The following is a 27,427-nucleotide window of genomic DNA, read 5'->3' on the forward strand; positions in this document are numbered from 1 at the left end:
ATGTAGGAGTGTTTCTGTGGGAATTTGTGCCCATTAATTCTGTAGAGCATTTATGAGGTCAGGCACTGATGTTTGAGGAGAAGGCCTGGTCCTCCGTTCCAGTTCATCCCAAAGGTGTTCGATGGGGTTGAGGTCAGGGCTCTGTGTGGACCAGTCAAGTTCTTCCACACCGAACTCATCAAACCATGTCTTTGTAGTCCTTGCTTTGTGCACTGTCGTGTTGGAATAGAAAAGGGCTTTCCCCAAACTGTTGCCCCAAAGTTGAAAGCATAACATTGTTTAATATGACTTGGTATGCTGAAGCTTTAGGATTGCCCTTCACTGGAGATAAGGGGCCTAGCCCAAACCCTGTAAAACAGCCCCATACCATTATCCCTCCTCCACCAAACTTCACAGTTGGCAAAATGCAGTCAGGCAGGTAACGTTCTTCTGGCATCTGCCAAACCCATCTGACAGCCGAACAGTGAAGCGTACAAAAGGGGTTATAATACACAAGTGATGCAAATAATATCTATATAAACAGTGCGTTCTGATGTCATCACATCAGTGTTTATCAGGAAAACGTGTGTATTACAAGAAATAACATCTCCAACTGTTATACCACTGATATTAGGAGTGATCTCGGATTTCTGTAACCTCTATAAAATGTCTTAGCCGATGACCTTGTATGGTCACTGAATCCCTCTGTAATATCAATATAATGTACAACAGACAGAGTATTATTTAACATATAATCAGGTATCACTGGAGAAGCTTGTATATTATAGGGAGCAAACCATCCCCGACTGTAAGGTATATTGGATAAGTCACCGGCTTTTGACCTGTAGAGAACACTTGTCCTATTGTCTCATGTAAACCTGTATAATTTACAGCAGTGAAGTCGCACATATTGAGCAGTAGGAGAGAGCGGGAGGAATGCAGAACACAGAGCATTGGTTTAAGGACCTTTATTATGTTACATTCCAAAGGTTGGAAAATAAAGTATTCCTCTACTGCCAAGTCTCATTCCAAAGTGCAGAACGCCCTCCTGCCGCCCCGGGCCAGCCACACGTCATGCAGATACTCATTACTGCTCTATTGTGAGGCTTTACACCACGCTGAGGTCCTGTGCCTACCAGTGTGCCCCTCTCTTCTCTGCCACCATCTGGATGAACTGGGCGTGGTTGGCATATAAGGAGCAGCTGCTGCTGACTTCCACCCACTGTACCTTGCCCGCATCATCCCCAGCTTCTAGGGCTACCTGTTCCAGCATGTCCCCTGTCAGATAAGAGGAGAGACAGGTATCAGTATATACACACTGAGGGAGAGAGAGCACCATTTATATGGATGACATTCACACCTGTCTCGTCGTGATAATTGACAGCTTGTGTCTCCATCCAGGCGTTATCTGTGTTACGGGGGTCATCCACGTAACCTCTGTATATCTGTAATAACACAGCGATATATACACATAATAAGATGCAGTGTACACTTCATAAAACTTCCACGTCTGCCAGCTCCACGCTTATGTCTGCTGGAAATAAGCTTATTTCATTCTTTCCATGGACTATTACAACACTAAGCCAAGGTGTCGGATCGCCAACACTCACTGTGAGAGCAGTGTTCACACAAGTAGTAGCTGCCAGCACTGAAATCACAGAGCACACAGCAAAAACAGATGATGTATCAGAGCAGCACATCAACGGGAAATCCTACTTCTGTATATTCACATTCTATCTAACTCATATCTATCTAACTCATATCTATCTACTTGTCTCACATCTATCTATCTCATATCTATCCATGTCATATATATCTACTTGTCTCATATCTATCTCATATACTGTATATCATCTATGTATCTATCTCATATCTATTCATGTCATATCTATCTCATATACTGTATATCATCTATGTATCTATCTCATATCCATCCATGTCATATCTATCTCATATACTGTATATCATCTAGGTATCTACCTATATCGCTCTCTCTCTCTTATCTATCTATCTCATATCTATCCATGTCATATCTATCTACTTATCTCATATCTATCAATCTAGTAACTATCTCATATACTGTATCTATCTCTCGCATATCTATCGATCTCATACTCTGTCTCATATACTGTATATCATCTATGTATCTCTCTCTCTCATATCTGTCTCTCTCCCATATCTATCCAATACTCTTATCTGTCTCATATACTGTATATCATCTATCGATCTCTTTAGCTATATGGTTTCATTATGAGCATTTCAGCCATGTCTTTATATCACCAGGAAGAGATGGCTATTTTCGTTTCCCAGTGACACGTTACCAAGCGGCTCTCTGGAGACAGCCAATCAATGTGCTAGTGAGCAGTGACATCACAGTGCCTGATTAATATTCATGAGGCAGTACATATTCATTAGATACTGGTAACTAGAGAATGGATAGTCTACATTCTTATGAATATTATTACAGCCCACTGACTGGCTGCCTCGCCTGGGCCTCATATATAAGGTGCCACTAAAGAGGATATTTGCAGGTGCACCTAGATTTGCCCCAAAGTGATGGCGGCTCTTGCAGAGGTGATGCAGTTGGCACAGGCTGATGGGAGATGGGCGGAGTTAGGACGTCCCTTGGAAACTATGGAGCAGTGTAAAAAGGAGATTTAATTTTGCTGAGAGTTTAATAAAATGAAAGGATTTGGAGAGGGACGTTATTATGATGGATCCATCCTGCGCAGATGATGTACCACTATTTTCACTCTGCAATAGGACGCAAGTTCTCCCTAACCCTAGTGATGGAGGAATGTTACACACAACCATTATACCGGTAAGTGGTCCTGAGAGAAGAGGGTCTGGATTCTATCCTCTGTGTCCTTCTCTCCACCTCCGCTCTCCAGAGAGTTGAGCGCCTCCTCGCAGAACTCCCTGCGCAGCGTGGCCGTCACCAGCTCTCCCGGATCCACCATCCCCTGCACAGAACACAGGCACATCAGAGAAATACCAGACGCCGGAACATGAAAGTACATAGCAACTATAACAAGTTATAGCCCTGGGTAGGAAACTCCCGGCATCATTACATTACTTATTGAGAAGAGGCCATGGGAGCTGGCCAACATGAATGAACAGGGCGTCCGGGGGTATGATTACATAGTGCTCCCCAACAGCCAGGTACACCCGCTACTAAACTGCCCTCTCCTCAATTTCAATAAATATTCCAGGATATCGGGGATGTTCTACTCCACTAACTTCAAATATATAAAACCATGGAGGTAGTTCTCAGCATTTTAAGTACACACATTCTACTGCTGGTTGTGGTACAATAAATCACCTCATCTCCTGTCAGCTCACTATCCCCCCTAGTACCCCAGCTCACTATCCCCCCTAGTATGTATATTACAGAGTCCTCCAGCTCACTATCCCATCTAGTATGTATATTACAGAGTCCTCCAGCTCACTATTCTCCCTAGTATGTATATTACAGAGTCCTCCAGCTCACTATCCTCTCTAGTATGTATATTACAGAGTCCTCCAGCTCACTATCCTCTCTAGTATGTATATTAGAGTCCTCCGGCTCACTATCCCATCTAGTATGTATATTACAGAGTCCTCCAGCTCACTATCCCCTCACACTACTGACCTCTCCCCATACAACACATGATCTCCTGCATTCAGCTGCCCAGTATGAAGGAGTAATTAACGCCCCTGTACACTGGCCCTGACTTGTTTTTTATGTAACCGTATAAACATACAGAAGCGCTTTGATCTATGCTCAGCACACAATAGTTAAATGTATACATGCTCAACCCCCACAATATAAATGTAAAATCACTCAGCTCTAAAACAGCTTGTTATAACTGATACATCAAAGGCAGCATGAGTGTATTAGAAAAGGTGACACATTCACTCCGTATAATATATGAAACCACTAGGCTTACTAATTCATCCAGATCCAAATTTAATTGCACATATCATAAAATTAAATCTCTATCTCCTATAGAATACAGTCATTGTTTTCCTGTAAAGAATATATCATATTAAATAGTATCTTAAAAATATATATTTATTCTGCCTGTGATAAGCTCGCCCGGCCTGAAGCTGTCTGCTCCGGTGGTGTCTGCAGTCCTCAGTGGATAATTATATAGGGACCTAGCATCCCAAGGAATATCCCAGTCCTATATTTCCAGGCACTGCCCATACACAATGCAATGTATCTGTCACTATCAATAAGCAGAGGAATTAAAGGTGAAGTCACGGTAAATGTGACTATAAAAAATATGGAGATCAATGAAGTGCTACAACAAATCTCTCAATAGGCAGCTACTTAACGCGTTTCACTTTACTGTCATGCAGTTTACTCACAAGTGAATAACCATGTAAAGGCCATTACTAACAGGTGTCTTTCAAACATGTGTCATCCAATCAGAGCATCACATTGAAGTGGCAAAATAACCCTTTAAGTGTTATAATATATTGTGTGAAAATCTCACTTACACAATGCACCATAATAGAGTGAAATTATAAAAAAATATCATGTTATTTCACTTAAATATTAACAATATTGAATTTGTTCAATTAATTAACATCTAATTCAATATTGAAAAAAAAAAAAAGTTAAACATTGTTCGAATCCAGTTTCATCAAGACCCTCTAGAAGAGAATTTAATCTAAGATCCAATATGCTTCACGCTAGCCTAATCTATACCTGTCTGCACCTCTGTTATCTTGATATTTTCAATCCCTATTAAATAAAAATCTTTAAAATTATTTGATATGTTCTGGTACACAGTGAATTTGAAAGTCCTTAATAATATTATGCTTTTGCTCCAAACATCTAATTTCTTAATTGTGTGCCCTTACAATCACAGGCAACATTTACACTGTAATAAATATATAACATAGCTGCTTTTGCAATTGATGATACATTTGATTTTCAATTTTTCACCATCACTGCTGATTAAAAACAAGTCAATACTGTCTGTATAAACATGCAACACATTGTCCAACATGGGAATTTGTTCGATTCCTTTTTAGAAAAACTGGGGGCCAGAAAACCATTTAGCCTTTTGAAAAGTGACTAGTGGATTCCTAGAATTACGCATTATAGCAGAGGATCTTGTTCCAAAATGGAAACCTTTCTATTAATAAAATCTCTGATGTTTGTGTGTAGTTTTATTAGGAAATACAGACTATAGATCCTTCTTTGGGAGCTCCACTGTTAATTACCACATAACAGCGATTCTTTAATTTGCCAACCTATTCCAATGCACCCCTTAATAGTTCGTTAGTATACCCTCTCTCTCTAAATGAATTAATATGTCATGACGGTAGCCAAACATCCTCAGTCGAGAAACAATTCCTCCAGGTGGCATTTAAATATATTCTTTATCAACACTTTCTAATGCTAACTAGTATAATGAAGGTAATTGCTGTTGTCAACTGGTTTTTGGAAGGTTTTGGGGTAAATTCTAATGACTTTTGTGACCAAGACGGTACTATTGAAAATGTTGATGTGAGAACTATGATACCGAGAAGGGAATTAAAAAATAAAAAAGTGCTATAATTAATGTGATTAACAAAATCAGTGATAATAATACTATCCCCATAAATATCAAATCTTGTATAGTGCCACCCTCTAAGGATCATTCCAAATGTATTCTTCCTTAAATAGACCCACGTTTAAATTGGGAAAACTAGGGGCAAATCTGGACCCCATGACTCTACCGTGTTTCTGAACATAATAATATTGTTTGTTGAAAATAAATGAACTGTGTTTCAAAGTAAATCAAGAGTTGAGAGATATAAATCAATCATTTAGAGAGAGGGGCTATACTAATCAACTATTAAGGAGTGTATTTAAATAGGATAGTGAATTAAATAGACAATGACTTATGTAATACATTTAGGGATTCTGTGGAACCACAAAAAGAGAGATCTATCTCCTTTGTTTATAAATTTGACTGTGCATCAGAAATGTTAAGAGAGTTTATGAATAGAAATTATTGCATCTTGAAACAAGATCCTCTGTTAAAACACAAAATACCAGAAAAACCACTAGTCACTATAAAAAAAGACTAGAGGCCTAAAAAGTTGTTTTTAGATGAATAGAAATGATAACGACTCTGAAATAGAAAGCAAACTTGGCTGTTAACTAAGTCAGTAGGCTGCTCCAAATGCAGGAAAAAAAATAATGTATTATATGTAATTTTATACAGAACAATATTGTCAGTTTTAAATCAGAAGTCACTGGTGAAAACTTATCATCAAAAGTTGATCATTAGTGAGAGCAGATATGTTATATATGTGTCACAGTGTAATCTGGGTCTGCAATATGTAGGCCGCACAATTAGGAAATAAAATGTAGGTTTTTGGAGCATAGGCATAATATTATTAAGAGTAGTCAACATTTTCAAGAATACAAAAATATTTTTTAAAAATCATTTAATAGGTATTAAAAATATCAACATAACAGAGGTGGAGCAGGATATAGATTATTACGCCAGCCTGAAGCATGTTGGATCTTTAGCTTAATATATCTAGTTCCAGTGGGTTAGCACTTCTGCCTCACAGCACTGGGGTCATGAGTTCGATTCCCGACCATGGCCTTATCTGTGTGGAGTTTGTATGTTCTCCCAGTGTTTGCGTGGGTTTTCTCCGGGTGCTCTGGTTTCCTCCCACACTCCAAAAACAAACTGGTAGGTTAATTGGCTGCTATCAAAATTGACCCTTGTCTCTGTGTGTGTGTGTGTGTGTGTGTGTGTGTGTGTGTGTGTGTGTGTGTGTGTGTGTGTGTGTGTGTGTGTGTGTGTTAGGGAATTTAGACTGTAAACTCCAATGGGGCAGGGACTGATGTGAGTGAGTTCTCTGTACAGCGCTGCAGAATCAGTGGCGCTATATAAATGAATGATGATGATGTACATTTAAACAATGTTTTCTCTCTTCTGAGAGGTGTATATTAAGTAGGTCTTATAGATATTAATTGGTAAACAAATTCATTCTTCATAAGATTTAAGCGACATTTTTTTTTTCTTGATTTCATTCCATATCTTGGTACAATGTGTAAGTGATATTTTCACTACATGTATTGTGACACAAGAGTTAATTTATCACCAGTTATCTATGTGATGCGCTGATTGGATTACACAGGTTGGAAAGACACCTGTTAGTAATCTGCTTTACAGGTTTATTGACATCTGATAGTGCATGATAGCGAAACGCGTTAAGTAATCGCGTGATGAGAGATTTATTGTAGCATTTCATTGATCTGCATTTTCCTATTGTAACATTTATCGTGACTTCACCGTTAATTCATCCACTCATTCATACTGACGGATACATTGCACTGTGGAGGAGCAGTGGCTGGTTATATAGGACAGGGATTTCCCCTAATCAATCCACGGTAAAGACCTCAGACACCAACAAGCCCGGAGGGCACTAACACTCTTTGCCTCGAGATGCTGGACAGCTGTGACCGTCTCTGCAGGAGCGATGGTTTTATAGTATATCTTTTGGGGATGGTCGGTCCCTAATTTATTCCTGGTGAAAACCATCTTACACCAATACCTTGGGCTTGTGACACTGGACGTCTGTGATCGGACACAAGTGTTCACTATTTGAACCTTGTAAGTAGGAATTTATTTTTAATACCACTGGAATAGCGGAACAGAACTTTTTATGAATGCACCATTAACACTAAGGGGTATATTTACTAAACTGCGGGTTTGAAAAAGTGGAGATGTTGCCTATAGCAACCAACCAGATTCTAACTTTTATTTATTTAGTGCATTCTACAAAATGACAGCTAGAATCTGATTGGTTGCTATAGGCAACATCTCCGCCGTTTAGTAAATCTAGCCCTAAGTATTGAAACATTTGGATATAAGCGAAGATCAGCTATAACAAGTTATTTTAGAGCAGACCCATTTGATCTGCATATCGTAGGGTTTGATTATTTATACTTTTAACCAGTGGGTGCTGAACATAGATCCAAGGGCTGCAACATGTTGTTTTTTGTAATGTCATTTTTCTGTAGGGAATTATTAGAAATCACTTACTGTAGCTGCAAGATCTAAATTTCCAAAAACCCTGTTCTTTTGCCATCATTAATTATTAGTGGCAAATTGTGTTTTTTTGCTTCACTTATTTTAAGCAACAGTGTTGACAAAAAACTAGGCTTAGGGTGAATAATTAGGTGGATCACCAGAGTAATTAATCACTGCTTTGTGAATACAATCCAAATTCTCCTGCTCCAACAGGCCAATATTATGCAGCAATAAAAATGCTAGATAAGGCAATTATCACACACTGCAGAGCTCACAGGACACAATGTTTCATGAGTGGCTGTGTACTCTGCATCAGGTGAATTATTCAGAGGCCAGACCTGGTAATTAAGCCTAAATAGCCACTATGTTTTATTCTTCCATCTAGCTTCTAGAATTGATGCTTTTAGATTAGGGAAGAGTTTCGGCTATGTCCTCTGTGTACTCACCCCAGGGATAGCCCACTGCCCACAGTCTTTCCTCTGTATCGCTACAAACTGTAAGATGGGTCGTCCCGAATCTCTATGTGTCATCTTCTTGCCCGCAGCATTACGTTTCCACCTGCAGAGGGCACATAACACATAAGAGAGGTGCAGACATAGTGCCAAGACTAAGAGCTAGAAAGGCGTTGCGCTCACCTCGTTATAATGGGGTCCGCTGCATGGTTGGGTCCCCATCTCCCTAGTAATCCTCTTCCTATCACCCCTGTCCGTCCTTTGGGGTTTCTGAGAATTACAAAGCATTGTGGAAGTCAGATCTTCACAGTAATCTCACCAGAGTCCCATGTGCAATACACACCCACCTTGGGGTTCCGTTCTCGACATGGTATGTCCCTTCAAAACTTGTTCTCTGTACCAACCCATCAAGAGCGTTGTACCGTGGGCGGAAGCCATCTTTACTGCAAAACATGATGATCAGGTTACAGAATGTCTATGGGGTCACAATATATGAGGTCAGAGAGACAGGAAACAATACACAGAGATACAACGTGACATCACACAGAGGTGTAAATATCACAGGCCTGTCAGGGGACTTAATAATTAATTAATCACCATGTTCAGCAAAGGCTAAATAAATTAGAGGGGAGATGCAAATTAGGATGGGGGTTTGGGTGAAGCACACGCTTTATTGTACTACAGCATATTAATCTATACCAGATATCTAATAGACAATGACAAGAGCACTGTAACAGATATCTGACCCAATGACAACTGGCTTCTGATTGGATGAAGAGGCACTAACCCAATCAGGAGCCGGTTGTCATTTAAAGTTGCAAACCCCTTAAAAAATAGAAAAATAATAGATGTGGCATAAATAGGGAAGGAAAAACACTGTGGCATAACAAAGACACAGCGTAGAGGATAGATAAAGATTACATGGTAACTGAGATGGAATGTTATATAGAACTGAACAAACAGGAGAGGAAGCATCAGAGGCTGTCTCACCTTTGGGGAGGGTCTGCCCACACTGGCTGAGCGAGCACAGATAGGGCCGTGTACTGAACAGGCCGATACTCCGGCCAATCCACCGACCAGATGACTTTTCCTGGGGGCACTGGCCACCTCTCCATCTGTGTCCCGGGGTAAGGAGAAGTCAGCGCCTTGATATGACTTGCCATCACAGGTAGGCAGCTGCGGTTACGGCACCAGTAAGCTAACGCAACACTGTGGGGGAAAGCGGAATAGTCAGAACTTGCATATCTCAAGCGTGAAAACAATTAATATTCCTCTACGAGCACAATTTAGGAGTCATCTGGACCAAACAGTAGTGATGATGCAATGAAACATCCGAAGTAACTAGTATATATTTTATTTGCAATCCCTTTTTAATGCTTCCTGCCACCCGTTCATGAAACAATCCTAAAATAGTATTCAGTCTACAAACGTGTTTATACGACATACAAGACACAGTTGCGAGGCTGTACAATGTGCGCACCTTCCCAAAGCGGCTAGCCCTGCGGCGATGGAGGCCGTGGTAAATACACGATTCACCATCCACGAGTCCAAACACCTCCGCTTCAACAGTCACACAAACGGTCGGGGTGTCCCTAGCAGTGAACGGGAGTCACATGGAGACTTTAAAGGGAAGTGGTGACAGAAAATCAGCAGATTAATCAACATTCGACGTCAGGAAGTTCCTGCACATACATTTTGCAGCTTAAATGTTTTATTTGTTGTAGAATTCCACCTGAGTAATGCTACCGGATTAGGGCAGCCATTGGCTGTACACTAGTATTGAAATAGCGTTAGATATTTAGTAGTAGCCGTATTCATAACAACTGGACAAAGAGTCAACATATACTAGTAATTAGCATGGGTTTAGATCTCAAAAAATATACATTACTGACTGTGGAAGCGTTTTGCATTCTATGAGCTATTTAGTCTGATTTATAATCTAAAAATATTGTAAGGAGAATGTACAGTTATAAACAATGTGTTGCTGCTGATTTACCTTCACTCATTCCAAAGCGGACTGTCTAGCCTATACGATTTAGAATGACTAGATTATATAAAAATAAAACATTCTTCCTGACAGCTTCTTACCTCTCTCCCTCTACAAATACACCAAAATCTACCACCTACATAATTGTTTACTAACATCCCTCTCAATAGCCCTGGTTACTGCTACATGCAGTCGTTTCTCCTGAGGCTCTGCCACTTCTGTAATACATAATTGCAGCTTGTGAATGTCCCTTTGCTCCGGGGAGGGGCAGGTTAGTTAAATATTTTATGTAGGTGAGAGTGCAGCTTTAAATGCTATCTTAAATTGGCAGCATTGATGCAAGTTCTTGACGATGACTCCACTCTCACAACTTCAAACCTTAGTAGTTGTCAAGTACAAAACTCCTCAATCTTAAGGTCAAGGTGCGAGTGCTCTGGGAAACCGAGGATCAACTTGCGACTGCTCTGGGAGCCCTAGGGTCAACGTGCGACTGCTCTGGGAGCCCTAGGGTCAACATGCGACTGCTCTGGGAGCCCTAGGGTCAACGTACGACTGCTCTGGGAGCCCTAGGGTCAATGTGCGACTGCTCTGGGAGCCCTAGGGTCAACATGCGACTGCTCTGGGAGCCCTAGGGTCAACATGTGACTGCTCTGGGAGCCCTAGGGTCAACGTGCGAATGCTCTGGGAGCCCTAGGGTCAACGTGCGACTGCTCTGGGAACCTAGTGTCAACGTGCGACTGCTCTGGGAGCCCTAGGGTCAACGTGCGACTGCTCTGGGAGCCCTAGGGTCAACGTGCGACTGCTCTGGGAGCCCTAGGGTCAACGTGCGACTGCTCTGGGAGCCCTAGGGTCAACGTGCGAATGCTCTGGGAGCCCTAGGGTCAACGTGCGACTGCTCTGGGAGCCCTAGGGTCAACGTGCGACTGCTCTGGGAGCCCTAGGGTCAACGTGCGACTGCTCTGGGAGCCCTAGGGTCAACGTGCATCTGTTCTGGAATCCCTAGGGTCAACGTGCATCTGTTCTGGAATCCCTAGGGTCAACGTACAACTGCTCTGGGACCCTAGTGTCAACGTGCATCTGTTCTGGAATCCCTAGGGTTAATGTGCCACGGCTCTGGGAACCCAATTGTCAGCATGCAACTGCTCTGGGACCCCAAGGGTCAGCATGTAACTGCTCTGGGACCCCCAGAAATGTTTTGCATGTCTGACAATTGCAGGCCCCCCAAAACAGGTCCTGGGGCCCCAACTGAAGTCCAGACCAACAGTCTGTGCACTTCCAGAACAGCAGGAAGCTAGAAAGATGGAGTAAAGGGCTCTAGAGAGAGTGATCCCAACATTTTATCCATATACCAGGAGCTTTCCCTAAATACCCCAAGTCTCAGACCCCACACCATTCACTGATTACCATGTATCACTGAGCCGGCTGCAGCTCACTTTAGTTGCCCTGTAAATACTCTGATCACTGTCATTTTGCCACTTGCACCCAGATAATGTCAGCATTATCCAGTTACATGTAACCCTGGCAGTGTGGAGCAGTGACATGAAAGCTGTCAGGCGGCCATGATATATATCACATGACTGGTGATACACTGGCAGTCTGTCTGGTACCCCGGAATCCTAAGCTACAGTTGCCCACAGTCTGTACCCACCGCTCCAGGTTTCCCCCGGGGATGATTAGACGGGCCCACTGTCAATCAACCGCAGCGCGACGTGTGATTGGCAGAGCCGCGCACCCGCTAGGCAGGCCCTTACCTGCTGGGTACGAGGGGAGCTCTGTGATTGGCCGGGCAGCCCTGGCACGAAGAGCGGAGTCCACACACACCTAACGCTGTCCGGAACAACAGAGGAGCCCTGCCCAGGAGCCGGGGCTGCATAGTGCGCATGCGTATGACATGCCATCTCCATGGCGACCGGCGGCGCGAGGTGTGACAGGCGTCGCGGGTGCGGCCTGCAACCGTCACAACGGTTTCCAAGATGGCGCCCTGCTCCTTCCCAACGCCCCGCCCAATGCAGGTAATGAAGGGGCTGAGGTAAAACCCGCCTGTCACAGGGCCTATGTCACCCGCAATATGTCACCCGTGTCTCTGAGATGACTCCTGGTGCTTTCACTAGCTGGTTATATATCATCTATGCAGTGGGGGTATTGTCCCTGGCCTGAGGTGATGACTGGGGGATCCTGATGGAAATAAGTCATTAAGACATTAATGCTTTCATGCCCCTGATTTTAATGATTTTTTGATTGTACATATATTTATATATATATATATATATATATATATATATATATATGTGTGTGTATGTGTATATATATATATATATATATATATATATATATATATATATTTATTTATAGTAATTTAAGGTCAATTTACTTTGGTTAGAAGATTTATTTCTTATGTTTTTGCTACTGTGGAGGAAAGTGGGAGAAACAAAAGATATCAATCCACGGAAAAAGCATGAAATGGTGGGTTTGCTTCAACGTTCTGGTATCAACGTACGTGAAATGGCGCTCACTGCTAAAGTTTCACCTCAGAATGTAGGAAGAATTAAGTGGAAGTTGGAGTTAGTAGAACCAGTAACGCCAACAAAGCGTTCGATCGTATTCAATATGTGTATTTGCCATTATTTTGTCCAAATCTTACAAGATACTAAAAAATTCCTAATTCATTGCACCAACCACCTCATAAATACAATGATTTTACTTCTGCCTGCTGTGTCATTACCAAATATCAGACATAGGGAACCTATTTGTTAAGCCTTAAACACTTTCTGCATGGTTTAGGCATAATTTCGTATCTTAGTTATTTAACAACAACATTTATCAGAGATATGTCCTGCATTAGGCTATCACATTATTCCTCCTAGCTTTTCGGAGCTTGACCCCAGTGTCGTTAGCTCTTCAGCCCTATGAAGAGAGCATCGCAGGAGAGGTAACTTTGGATCAGGATACAGCCGGCTTTGTGTACTCCGTTAAATACCGAAAATGGCTCTGCGCGTGTGCATTAAAGACTCTGGGTCAGATCCCATAGTTGTTAATATAGTAAAGTCATCGTCAGGACAGCCTCTTATCTGATGCGCTGTCTAAATGATTTTTTAATAAATGGCTACGGCAGTGCTTGAAGTGGGGTGGTATGTGCCGGTATGACATATTGCCACTTCTCCTCCCCACTTCAGGAGCATCCAGGGCTGGTGGTTAGCGGGGAAAGGAAAGCGGGGGAGCGCCATGCTGGAGAGGAGCTCTGCTCCGCCTGCCTTTCTCGCTTGTCCATGGGAGCTACATGCGGCAGCAGCTTCCTGCTCCTCTTTGTTTCATCATGTCCGTCCACTGTCAGTGAGGAGCGACGCCGGGAGCTGCTGCCGCATGCAGCTCCCATGGGCAAGCAGGAGACAGAAGAAAGAAGCTCATAGAAAGGTAAGTAGAAACGAAGGGGGACAGCAGGGAAAACGGTGATGAAGGAGGATACGGTGATGAAGGCGGGCACAGATGAAGAATGGCACATTGTGATTCAGGGAAACTGATAAAGAAGGGCAAAGTGTAATTGGCACAGGGTGATGAAGGAGGGCACAATGTAATTGGCACAGGGTGATGAAGAAGGGCACAATTTAATGGGTAATGGAAGGGCACATTGTGATTGAGGAAAACTCATAAATGAGGGCATAGTGTAATGAGGGGCACAGTGATGGAGGGGGCACTGTGATGACTGAGGGCACAGTGATGAAGGAGGCACAGCGCGATGAATGAGGGCAGTGTGATATGGAGGAGGCACAGTGTGATAAGAAGGCACAGTGTTATGAATGTGGAGGCACATTGGGATGAGTGAGGGCACAGTGTGATGAATGAGGGCACAGTGTGATGAAGGTGGAGGGACATTGTGATGATTTGGGGCAAAAGTGAATTCACTAGTGAAAGGAATAATAGGAGCAGGAACTGGGAGAGATAGAGAGGATGAAGGAGTAAGGGAGGAGCAAGCGAAGCAGGATTTGAGTCAGGGGAGAGCAGGTAGGGAGACAGAGTGGGATACCTGCAATTAAGATATGTGCACATAGGAACAGAGAAAGGAAACATAAAGGAAAAATAAATGGTAACATGGAAGATATAAGCAATATATTTTGGATAGTTTTATTATAATATGGCAATATGAGGGAAAATGTAAGTACACAAAGAGAACAGAGGAAAGTTATTGGACACAGGAGAGGTTGGGGACAGAGGGAGGCTAGCCCCTGCATCATTTAATATGTTTTATATTCTACTATATAGTGTTAAAATGCATCTAAAATTAATTTCACTCTATCAAAATCTCTAAATCTTTGGGGAGCAAGAACTTTAATTTCAAAGTGGAAGTTCCATACCAGCACTTCTAAATTTCCACTTCGAGCACTGGGCTGCGGCATATCATCGTTGCAATAAGGGATGATAATTAATGGGAGATATGGCCATTAATAAATAGGCACCATAGTCCGTCGCTTAAAATATGACAGAATTGTAGTCAATGTGAACCTCCATGATATCTCAATAAGCAATGTTTCTTATTATTTATCATTGGCTAAAGCTGGGTACACACTACAAAATTTTCCACCAACTTTTTATGCCGATCGATTTTACATGCGATCGATGGTCCGATCGCTCGGTGCATGGACTGCATACACATTAGCCTTGTTTTAGAAAATAAAGGGAAGAGCGGACGTCCTTTTAGCGACTTTTTACAGCCATGTCGTGAGCAATGATTGCAATTTCATACACATCGGTCGGAAGTTTATACACACTATACAACGGAAACGAGATTGGAACGAAAATATTAAACGGTACGACCAACCAAATGAGGCGACAATCGTCCATTTTGACCATCGTGTCACTACACACGCTGACCTGACTTTTGAACGAGTGGTCGTATGTCGGCTGATTGAGCCGATTATTGGACGAAAACCCTGTAGTGTGTACCCAGCTTAAGTAAGTATCACCAATGTTGCTAATGTCCACAAAAATTGTGTGACTTTAGATCAAGGATAGAATGGACCGAACAGGATTAACAGTGGTGTATGTAATTGTGAGAGCGGTGGTGAGAATACATAGCAGAAGCCACAAAATTTGAATACTAGTTTCTTTTTGGCTGCAAGATTGCTGAATAAAGGTTGTGTGTCTAAAGAAAAATAGACTGTGGATCCTGATGTGTAAGAATAACTTGAATGGCAATTAAGACCTAATAACAGGGCTATAACCTTAACATGCATCCAGTACAGCCCAGCAAGTATAATTTTGTACAATACATATCCCCTAACAGCAGATGGTAAGGTTTTAGACAGTACTTGAGAGGATAATTATAGCACTGACAAAATCAAGTAGCTAGTAATCTAATAAATGTAATTATTAGATAAATAACAAAAAGTTGAAATGGCATACTTCCCACACACTATATCTGATTATAGTGGACGTTAGCATCATTAGTAATACTTAATTAGCTAATGATAAGAAACATTGTTTATTGAGCTATCATGCAGGCTCACATTGACTAAAATTCTATCAAATTTTAAGTGACAGACTATGCCTGAAATTTGGTAATGACACAGCAGGCAGAATTAAAATCATTGTATTTATGAGGATATGCGATTATCAGAGTCGACTACTTAAATTTACTGTGAGGTACACAGAAAAACACTCTTATCAAAAAATCCTCAGACTATAATATTAAACTTATTATTGTGTGAGATTTTTTTTAAAATCACAGTCTTTTTTCTGATACACCTTTTTTACTATCAATTTTAGATATTTCACTGCTTTTAAAAAATATTTTTTTTTATAGCAGAGGTATTTTTAGGGCATATCAATAAAACTAGGAAATGTATACTAGTATATGTAGGAGTGTGCACCCACTGTGTCTATGTGCTTTGATAAATATGCATTAACACCTTAGAAATATCAATTGTTAATTTAAATTGGTGAAATTGGCCACATTTCACATTTTGGGGCTGGAATTCATGCCTAGAAACAGTTTGCGTCTAGGTCACATTCAGTTCTTTTCTATGCACCTGTGTAGGTGCTCTGAGAGATCAGTGGCCCAAAGTAACGTAACTCATGAAAGACATAAGTTGTTTATATGTGAATAAGAAACCAATTTCAGCCTCTTCTGAGCCATCATACATGCATTCACTCTAGAAGCCGGTGACACCATAAAATACATCGGTGATGTCACTGGTTCCAATCGAGTTTATAGGCTGTCCTGTCAAGAATATTGGTGCAACATACAAAATGGCTGCTACACTGTGTATAGGCGACAGGTGTTCTTTAAAGTCTATGTTACACTCCTCCCCAATAAAACGTTGTTCATCTAATCCATCAGCATATGTTTTTTTCTGTAGCATCAGATGGAAAAAAATATTTCAAAACCTTCCAATAATAAAACAGTATATTGATAAGCAAGATAAGAAATGTGCCGAAATGTGAGACTGTATGACTCTTCTTCCAAATTGGAGACCCGGATGTGAGTTTGTCTCCCACCCATTAATTGACATGTCATCTGTGATTAATCGATTTTCAATGATTGTGGACCTTCTGGAATCCACCCCAAAGATCAGCCTTAGTCTCATCAACATTATCTCTATTTCTATTCTGTATAGACCGTCATTGCCTAAAGAATTAAAGTAGAGCTTTTGTCAACATGGGCTAACGCCACATTGGTGCAGGGTTGCGGGCAGAAATTCACAAGGTTTAGGGGGATTTTGTGCGGTAAAACATGATTCGTTGACAGTGGCAGTATCCACATACATTCTACCGACTAAAGATTTCATACGTCCAGTTGAAATATGAAAGTATTAATCCCTGTTGACAGGAGATTTAATTTAAGCAAAGTGCGCAGTCGTCCTAACTGATGACTGTGTTTTTAAGGACAAGATTAAGAGACTAGGCCCAACATCTAAGGCCCAAGGCCTCCGTTCACCATTAAAAAACCAACCTCCAAACTTGGCCTCACTTGCTGATAATCAGGGGCCACAGAATTATTGCATTGGTTGGAATTAATCCTGAGGGTGCTGCAAGGAATCGACGGTTTGGTGAAGCAGCAATAAGAGACCCGGACAGACTGGGAGGTAATTAAGGTCTAAGGAGATCACTGCAAGTAATGAGAACCCACCAAGCCATGGTATCAATTAGCTGTAGCTACAGTCATCAAAGTGCATAGAAGCCCTGCAGAGTGTTTGCACAGAGTGTGCAGCAAGGTGAAAAGGCTTGCTTCAAGCACCACAACATGGCTGTACCCAGTAGTTACTGCCACAGTAGAAGGAGACTACGCTCTTCTCGCAACACACTGAAATAAATAAATAAACAGTTATTAAGATCCCTCTATCTCAAGACAGGAATTGACATAAATTATAATGACAATTACCCAACTTTGACAACACAAGAAAAAATAGATAAAATGAACGGAGCTGTAAATACCATGCAGTTCCTTGAAGTTGCTTGGTTGGTTCCTGTTTTTGATTCCACACATAGGAGGAAAATGGCTATTTCACTGTGTTATTTCTTATATCACCACAGGAGGGCAGCAAAACTCTACCTTTGAAACATGCACACAATTTCATAATATCCACTAAATTCTCTCTATCCCCACTATTATTTTATGAAGAAGATTCTTTACTATTCGCTACAGCTGGAGCAACGGTTCCACGAAGCTGTAGATCACAAAGAACAAACACAACCAATCAAAACAGCTAATAGCGTAGAGAATGAAGAAATTGAGGGGGCTGAAAGAATCCGTTGACTCAGCCACATCACAGCTATCCACACATTTAAAAAGTATTGCTGAAGTGGACCAGAGAATCTCAGCAGTGGAAGACATATCAATAACTCAAGCTTGAATCAACAATAACTCATAGTTGCTTACTCTCCCGGATATCCTGAAGGCTTCCAAACTAGGAGACCCCTGAACTCTCGAGAGCAGGCAATTCTTACTTGCTGCAAAGTGGGTGGGGCCACAAAGTAAGCTGTGTCATTGAGCCCCACCCATCCCAGTAAATACCTAGCGGCAGTGGATATCCCTGACATCCAGGGTGTACTGAGGTGTGTTTGATGATTCGATTACTGTGACAGGATGGACCGCATATGCCACTCTCTGTTGTTACTGGAAACCAGCTGGGCTTACTTTGCCACCGTCCACTTTTGTTATTTCGAATACGCCCCTCCTGTTGCAGTAGGAGGAGCCTGCTGCCACCACTGGACTCCTTTATGACATCCAGAACTACATTCCTTCTGGGTAACTGTCACATCTAGTGTACTCCCTTGCTGGTACACCTGGGCTGGTACCCCTGACCGGTTACCAGGGTTCAGGGTGCTGTGGTTGGATCCCCTGTGGCCTATCACACTGGCCAGAGCTGCTGGGTAGTAGCAGAGCGGTGGTACTAGGAGCTGGGTCTAAACTTCAGAACAGCTGGAGGACGGATTAGATTTAGGGTCTAATCTGCAGGTCGCAGGAATACAGCAATATTGAAGAAGTTGTCAAGCAGGGTCTTGAAGCAGAGTGATGTTTATTTAGCTCAAGTGTCCTGACAAGGACAGTTCCACTGAGTAAAGGTATCAGTGGTCAGGTCAGATGGAACATCAGAATGATACATTTCAGTGTACAAGGGCTCTCTTTTTATACAGTTTTAGAGACTAGTCTTGGCAGGGGGTAAGCCAGTCCCCTGATCAGAGAAGGCTCCGCACAGACTGCAATATTTCATTCAAACATTAACATCAGGATGTACTCTAATCCTGCATCTAACACAATTTAACTTCCACATCAAACTGATTTCCTTAAATTTCCATCAGATCTCAGGATGTTCTTAGATTTTAAATGCAATTTATACTTAACGCAACTTGCATTTATCTGTGATCCTACATCACGTGATGTTTACAATATTCAGACAGGTTCTAACACCCAAAAGCCACTCAGGAACTCACAGTAAAGACCTCCTGTGGTGTGTTCAAGTGTTGGTCACTCACATTGAGTAGACTTAATTAGCCTTAATGAGGACATCCTCTAGAAACTACACACAGGCTTCCTCAAATCAATGCTTATCAGAAATCAAACATATACCTCAGACATGAGTGCATTTCTTCTAGCAAAGTTAAAACAAACGAGTTTCTTCCCTGGTCTCAAAAATAAAGATTTCCCTTACCAAAATATACACAATCTCAAAAATAAGTGCATTTGCATTTATATAAATTAGCGCCCTGCGCTATTTCCTCTAAATAAATTTATACCACAAGTTACTCAAAGTGATCCAGTCACAATTACCCCTCTCACCTTTTGCAGTTTGCTTCATAGAAGTAAAAATAGGCAGCTATGCTATAGATACAAATTAGAAGACTTAAAGAATAGAAATAGGAGAAATAATCTCATAATTATTGGTCTCACTGAATCAGTTAAAACAAAAGTTCTGATGGACTTCCTGCAGAATTGGGCTTTATTTGAATTACAGATTGAATTGAAAGAATTCTCTGAATAGGCCCTGAAAACGAGACAGACGATACACCCAGACTAGTTGCTAAAAGAGTCTTGACGTTTGCTGACAAATTCTAGATAATAGGAGCTTATCACAAATATTCCAACCTGTGCCAGAACGGACATAAGCTCTTCTTGTTTCTGGAGTACTGCCCTCAATTGTTGATGAAGCAAAGGGAGTTCTCTCCAATTTGTAAAGAACTTTATGCCAATGGACTAAAGTTGGCCTTGTTAAACCCAGTTAATTGAAGGCTTGTATTCCTGTCAATAGCCATCCACAGACTGATTGCCAATCAACCCTACTTCAATATGGTTACCTCATTTGTGACACAAGTCACTTTTGCAAGTTTTTTAAGATAGTCTTCCAGTTTATAGTTAGTCTTTGTATTTTTCTTAAAACATTTTACGGTTTAATACGGAAAATTAGAAAATTGAAACTAGTGCACCATGTCATTCCAGTGCTACACTTGCACTTCTAAATACAAAAGAACAGTGAAGATAGATATGAATACACTACCTCAGTACTATTTACCCTAAAAGTTATCTGTCTATGGTGAGGTAAGGGTTAGAATATGGGAATGTTGAATTGCACTAGTCATTCTGGGAGATAATAAGTGCATGGATTGACTATACAAGGCATCGCCACTTTAAATTTTACCTGCCAAATTTCCGGCGACTTGCAGAAATCGCTCTTTTATACATTTACCCCCATGTGTTAAAGTTTTTGCAGTGTCTTGTGTATGTCAAGAATGACAACTAGGCAGCAAGCTTGAGGTCTGTTGGGTTTTTGAAAGATTGAGTTTAAGGTAGCGAGAGGACAGCAAGATGAAATGGCAGAAAGATATTCAGTAACACAGTCCAAGACCGATGGTGTGATATCCAAAGAGGATAGATCAATTTAGGTATCATCCATTTCATCTTGCTGTCATCCACATAAAGAAGCTAATTAGGTTTCCAGGAGAAGTAGTATAGATAGAGAGGAGCAAGGACCCGGGACTGAGCCTTGTGGTACTCCAATTTTTATAGGAAATTTCGAGGACGTGGATCCAGAGAAACTAATACTGAAGGAGTGGGTTTATAAGTATGAGATATTTAATCTTTAATAAGCTCAGGGGTACCCTCATTTGATTTTGTAGGTAGTCTATTTTCAAAATGTTATGCTTGTTGGGCTATCCATATTATTCCTATACATTTTATATGTTTTGCTCGACTGCAAACTAGAGGAAAAAAAATGCATTAACATTTTCAAGTGCATATTTTATTCTGAAAACCTATGTGTAGAATCCTGCTCTTTGCTGTTATGGAAAGGTGTATTGATGCCAAAGCAAGAAGCGCAAAGTATTTCTTGGTGGTGTTAAGAAAAAGAAACACACACACACCTGCTTTCACTTTACTCTATTGCAATTTCAATTAAGAAACACCCCACTTTTTTGGCCATTATGGAAAGATTTTCTTTGCCATGTTAGGAGGTATAAGCAAGCTATTGGTATTTTCTGAAAAAAAGGCATAAATTGAAGGGAGGAAGTCTTACCCTTTACATATTTTTTCAATGGGAAATTTTTGTGTTCTGAATGCAGAGAATTGTGTACACAAGTTACAAGTGTTCACAAGGTTTAAATGACCCTGAATAACAAGGAATGTTCCAACCACAGGTGGGACTTGGAATGTTAACGTTATGATGATAAAGCCCATATCTGTGTTTTGACTACACCTAGTGGAGCAGTTGAGTGAGGTCATTGGATAGAAGAAATGAGATCTGAGAAATGTTCTTAAAAGTATGATATTAAAGAGTAAAATTAATAACCTTATTCAGAACTTGCAAGATCACAGGGAAATGTACCAAAGAATGACTGTTCCAGCAGAGAAAATTGCTCCCCTTTTTCTAGAAATGAGGAAACGGCTGTAAGTTGTACAACAAGTTCAGAGCGAGATTTCCAGTCAGACAGTGCAGATTTCAAAACAAATCTCTGCTGTGATCCAGCCACTGGAAGAGAGAAGCACAAGACATCCCAAGAGATTTTTTTGTATAGAGGAGCTGTGTGTAACACCACTGACCCATTGACCATCTTACAAGGACAAGAAATGAATGCGCTTGTAACTCTATAGCGGTGAACAGTGAAAGAGCAAATGGACATGTAAAGGTCCATCGGCCTGGATTATTTCCTAACTAACACGGCTCCCTGTGATGCAGCCATGCCATCACCATGACCATGTTCCCTTACTACTGTCAGTACATGCGCACACTGTGTCCGGGATCCAGGAATTTAAATGTTGGGAGTTGTAATTGTAACTATTACAGCAATTACTATTACATGCACTTTGCATGGATTTATCAGCAATGCCTTATTCTGCTCTCCCCTGCATTTAGCAGGGTCTTGGGGCTAGATTTACTAAACTGAGGGTTTGAAAAAGTGGAGATGTTGCCTATAGCAACCAATCAGATTCTAGCTGTCATTTATTTAGTACATTCTACAAAATGCCAGCTAGAATCTGATTGGTTGCTATAGGCAACATCTCCACTTTTTCAAACCCACAGTTTAGTAAATATACCCCTTGGTCTTTCTACCCTGCATGGAAATCCCATGGTCAGGACGTTCCTCTGCATTTAACACATAGCGTTTGCTTTAAATGCTGCGTCTAATGAACGTGTAATCATCTCTATAGTTCCTGATCCCACCACCAGACCTCCAAGATGCAATATGCAACAGGGTAGCAGGCCTGCAGGTGGTTTATAAAGGAAACAACGGCTTGCGGCCAATGCCCCCTTGCAGGGCAAGTAGCAACAGGCTAACACTGCGATAGCGCAGATGTGAAATAATCTATAGTAATCACTAATCGCCAGTGCATCAGTTTTAACACCTAGGGGGGAATTAAATTGGGCGCAAGTTTTTTTTTCCCCTCAGCGTAAAAAAAAAAAATCCCACGCAGGTTTTTAACAGCTATAGCAAGCGTTTTTAGTTAACGCGGCGTTAAAACTCGTGCAATTCAATTGAAAAACAGGTAACGCTGCCCCTGCGTGTTAATCATTGGTGCTTGCAAATTTTTAGGGGAGTGAAGGGGTGGGTTTAACGCGGTCATGTATAAAAAAGAAAAAGGATTGCCATACATTACATGGCATTACACAACCTTTCTATTTGATAATATCTACATACAGTACTTTCTTTTAGAATATTTTTTTATTTTAATATTTTTTACTATAGAATCATCTATACCATGTCCAAACACATTAGTGCATACATATTAGTACAAACAAATATAAATATAATTAATTATTGATTTTTGTGCTTTTGTTTTTATGGTTTTTTTTTCATTCTTTTTTTTATAATAAAATCAACTTTTTCATTTCATGCATTACTGATAAACATAGTTTTTATTACATGATTTCAAATAGTTTTCTTATTTTTTTTTTTATTTGTTGCACACCCCAAAGAGGTTCGAGATAAAGCAGCATATTGGCCTATTTAACGTGCTACGTTAAAAAACAATTGAATAGTTTTTAATGCGGTGGGCTCTCACCCACCTTATACTTTCAGTAGAGCTTCTACTGGAGCGCGATAGGACAGTTTGAAGGGAAAAAAAACGCGTTAAAAATGGTATTGAATCGCGGGTAAAGTAAACCCGCTCGAAAATGATTTAAAAAAACGCGTTAAAATGAATTAATGCGGTGTTAAAAAAAACAAACTTGTGATGAATTGAATTCCCCCCCTAAAGTGCTGTCAGCATTAAGTTTCATGTTCGCTCCAGTGCCTCCTGCTGGGCTAGTGGTGAACATCATGTTGAGAATGTATTTGTATTATATTTGTTTATGTAATCAAATACTATGGGAAATCCCGGTGACGCACACTTAACTTTCTTTGTAGAATCAGGAAATAGCAAGATTGAGTATTTCTAGTGTGAGAACAGAATTGCAGTTTCATTCCTTGCTGCTCTGCTCCAGGCTGATATCTGCCTGTCTGAGAAATAAGATGACTTGCTCCATTTGCCTGAACCTTCATGCAGGTCCTGTAAAGCTGAGATGTGGTCACAATATCTGTCCAGATTGCATGGAGAAAACAAGATACAATCAACAAAATGAAGAATCAACATGTCATGAATGTAGGAAACCATCTGAGGACACTAAGGTCTCCTGCACCTACTGTATGCACACTTCTGTTCCTGCTGTGAAGTCATGTCCTACATGTGAAGCTTCTTTTTGTGATAAGCATCTAAATGGGCACAACAAGACAGCAGAACATGTCTTAATTGAGCCCACCACATCCTTTTGCAACAGAAAATGCTCTGTTCACAAAGAGGTTCTGAACTACTATTGCTCCGAAGATGGTGCGTTTGTCTGTGCCTCCTGCTGGCACATCGGAGAGCATAGGGGACACCAGGTGGAGCCACTTAATAAGGCTTCTGAGATGAAGAAGGAGAAACTGACAAGTGTTCTGAAGAAACGTAACTCAAGGAAGCGAAGGACTCAAGAAAGAATTGAGACCTTGCAAAAAGAAATGAGTAGTGTGAAGGACAAAGCAAACTGTATAACAAACCGAGTCACAGCCCTCTTTATGGACATCCGAGAACAGCAGGAAACCCTAGAAAGGCGAATCCTTAAAGAGGTCTCCAGACAGAAAGAGCAGATTCTACTCTCCATTTCTGAAAGAATCCATGAACTGGAAATAAAGAAGGATAAGTTATCTAGGCAGATATCCTACACGGAGGAGCTGTGTAAAATGACTGATCCAGTAGCTGTCCTACAAGGACAGAAGTTTGATAACTCTAACACTTGTCTTGCTTTAGAGGTCAATGGCAGAAGGATGAGTGGTGAAACTGTCCACGGTATACACAATCTGGATGAGGTTCTCATCTCCATGACCTTGCACAAAAATTTGGCTAAAATTGTGGAAAATGTAAGGCAGATGAAAGAGTTCCATGTGCCTGAGGCCTCTGACACAGTACTGGACGTGAACACGGCTGGAGACTACGTGGTCGTTTCAGGGGACATGAAAACTGCGAGCAAATCAAAAATCAACCTGTGCCGACCAGAAACGCCAGAACGATTTTACTGTGTTCAGGTCCTCAGCAGCAGGATCTTTACCACGGGCCGGCACACCTGGGAGGTGGAGGCCAGTGACTGTGGGGATTGGATGGTAGGGGTGGCCTATTCCAGTATAGAAAGGAAAGGACCTCTCTCCTTCATTGGCATCAATAACAAGTCCTGGTGTATACAAAAATCTAACAATGACTATTCAGTGAAACATTGCTCGACAGTAAATCCGATATATCTTAAGTCCTACTGTCAGAAGTTTTTAATATTCCTAGACTACGAGGCTGGGCAGTTGTCCTTCTACCAGCTTAGTGACCCCATCTGCCACTTATACACCTACACGGCCACCTTTGCAGAACCTCTTCATGCTGCATTCATGGTAGAAGATGATGCCTGGGTGCGGATTAGGAGCTAGCCATGTTGGTAAAATCACCCAGAAATGACAGAATAAGTTTTCATTCTCAAAAAAGAAGAGTGACAAGGTTTAGCCATTTGTACACCGTGGGGGCATCAAGTAAAAGTTGGCATTTACTAGCCTTAGTAGGCATAGCACTCACAGTGCCAGAACATTATAATTGCCTCATGTAACGATATGTGTTTAGTAGAGTTATATGTTTTAATGTTTTTCAATGTAAAACTGCCATGTTTATTCTTTATAGTACAAGTTTTATTGAATGCCTACGTAAATGCATCTGGTGCTTCTTCCTTGTGTATGCACAACAGTGGGAAGACTTTTTAAAATGATCCTCACCAACTTTTTTTTTATTAAGCATACATCTAGATTATTAATAACTGATTCTCTGTAGGATAAGATAATGGGGGAAAACTATAAACAACTGTTAGTTCAGTCTTTGCATATTTTCGACGAATAGGCCCTATCATATAAATAAAAAAAACAGTTATAAGTGTATGTAAAATAAGATCTTAAACATGTTTAATTCAAAATATTGTGAGCCATTAATAAACAATATTTCTTATAATGAACACTCTTTTGTTGTTTTGTGGTGATGTAAATTGTTTGTGTGGAAACAGATTTGGTGACCTCTCTGGTCTACTGGGAGAAGCCAGGCTGACCACGTAGGCTTCCCTGATATCAGTATGTGGTTGCACAATATATTATACCCTAGCAAAGCATCTCACTTCCATGACAATGGATGAAAATACAAGTTGTTTAATATAAAAGTTATAGTATCAACCACAAATAAATAGGTAACATTTTTTTTTATAACTACAGATGTCTCAGATTAAGCTTTGTTTGGGGGGGGGGGGATTTTATTCCTTTGGTCAGCAGATTTCCTGTCTTTCAACAACTATAGTTTTGCATTTGGCTGCATTATAAGACTGTATACTTATAACAAGACAGTATGCATCATAGTCATCCTGTAGCTTCACATGTACATTTGCAAATGTTACAAGGTGCCATACAGGATGTACGAACCAAGGAATTTGATATTATTCATAGTGTGACAGTAAGTACAATTGAACTGTGTAAGACTATATCCCAGCGTGTTTTTTGTGCGCCTTTTTTGTAAAACCGCTAATAGTGCTGTTCACAATTCGCAGACACATGGATTTATTCAGGTTTATTAAATCTCCCTTGTGTTGATTGACAGGGGCACAATCACATTGTTTCAGACACTGTTAGCAATAATCACAGCTTTCTATACACAAAGCGCTACACGTAATATACAGAGCATGCAAGTCATACATTTGGTTGGTTTAAAAGAGGGGTTTTCCCCCCAAGAGAATGATATTTGGAGGCTAGACACTGTTGCTGGTAGTGTCTTACTGTCATATACTTCCTCATTCTCTCCAGTACACAGTTATTCCCCTAGTCTAGCTGGACCAGACAGGTTATGTGACCACACTTGTTACCCTTTGCCTCAGTTGCAGACAAGGCTACGTGTTGTGTGTTTAAAACATAATAGCCCTTATCTGTATGAGTCATTCACTTGATGGAATAAGGATGTGTTGCTGAGAACATTAAAAATGATGATTTTCTGCTCATTCATGTGTGGGTTTTGGCAATGTAATATACAAATAATACAACTGCTAACCATATTGTATATTTCCAGGAGTATCAGTGGTGTGTATAAAAATATACATAACGTGGGGAATTCAATTGCCGGCGATGTGGCGCACGAACACATTGACAGAACATTTCCGAAATTCCGTAAATAGCTAATTTTTTCTCGTTCCTCTATGGTGTGCGACGAAAAATGAGTGGACATTTCTATGAAATCTCCGGAACGTCCGTGAGACACTTGGCGGCTAATTAAATTCCCTCCAATGTATCAAGTGAAAGCTGTCAATAGATCGTCAATATATTTATATGTATTCAGGGTTGTATATAAATGGCTTTGCATTGAATTGAGAGCATGGAGTTCCTGTTTCTATTCATAAGCCTATAAAAAGATGTTAGCATGATTCAGTAATTAAAAATATTAATAAAGTACAGAGATAGATTTTGAATAGACG

At 40.8% G+C, this 27,427-nt stretch overlaps 2 protein-coding genes across 5 annotated transcripts; one reads left to right on the plus strand and one right to left on the minus strand.

Moving 5' to 3' along the window:
* Positions 1-932: 932 nt before the first annotated feature.
* Positions 933-12,333, minus strand: NUDT9 (nudix hydrolase 9). 4 transcript variants are annotated; one of them, XM_075178954.1, is made up of 9 exons: positions 12,203-12,293; positions 9,945-10,084; positions 9,455-9,673; positions 8,812-8,907; positions 8,648-8,734; positions 8,459-8,570; positions 2,799-2,942; positions 1,340-1,424; positions 933-1,257 (listed from the first exon to the last, which is right to left on the minus strand). In XM_075178954.1, the coding sequence occupies exons 2-9, from the start codon at positions 10,001-10,003 to the stop codon at positions 1,112-1,114; spliced, it is 948 nt and encodes a 315-aa protein (XP_075035055.1). In that variant the 5' UTR covers positions 10,004-10,084; positions 12,203-12,293; the 3' UTR covers positions 933-1,111. The 4 variants fall into 4 exon arrangements, with proteins under 4 accessions (XP_075035055.1, XP_075035057.1, XP_075035056.1 ...); XM_075178956.1 differs by lacking the exon at positions 12,203-12,293 and adding an exon at positions 12,100-12,118; XM_075178955.1 differs by lacking the exon at positions 12,203-12,293 and adding an exon at positions 11,856-12,057.
* An 11,489-nt stretch (positions 12,334-23,822) lies between these two features.
* Positions 23,823-25,898, plus strand: LOC142098603 (nuclear factor 7, brain-like). The gene has a single exon (XM_075181438.1). It carries the CDS (start codon positions 23,889-23,891, stop codon positions 25,362-25,364), a length of 1,476 nt encoding a protein of 491 aa, XP_075037539.1. The 5' UTR covers positions 23,823-23,888; the 3' UTR covers positions 25,365-25,898.
* The last annotated feature ends 1,529 nt before the right edge of the window (positions 25,899-27,427 follow it).

This window comes from Mixophyes fleayi, chromosome 7 (genome assembly GCF_038048845.1).
Source record: "Mixophyes fleayi isolate aMixFle1 chromosome 7, aMixFle1.hap1, whole genome shotgun sequence".
NCBI classification, from domain to species: domain Eukaryota; kingdom Metazoa; phylum Chordata; class Amphibia; order Anura; family Limnodynastidae; genus Mixophyes; species Mixophyes fleayi.

Bases quoted from the DNA above. Each gene is read 5' to 3' on its own strand.
- NUDT9 (XM_075178953.1), bottom strand. From the start codon at position 12,333: ATGCGCACTATGCAGCCCCGGCTCCTGGGCAGGGCTCCTCTGTTGTTC. The intron at 8,908-9,454 runs GTGAGACAGCCT...CATGTTTTGCAG, and splicing joins TGGGCAGACCCTCCCCAAAG to TAAAGATGGCTTCCGCCCAC. The intron at 8,571-8,647 runs GTGAGCGCAACG...TGCCCTCTGCAG, and splicing joins GCGGACCCCATTATAACGAG to GTGGAAACGTAATGCTGCGG.
- LOC142098603 (XM_075181438.1), top strand. From the start codon at position 23,889: ATGACTTGCTCCATTTGCCTGAACCTTCATGCAGGTCCTGTAAAGCTG.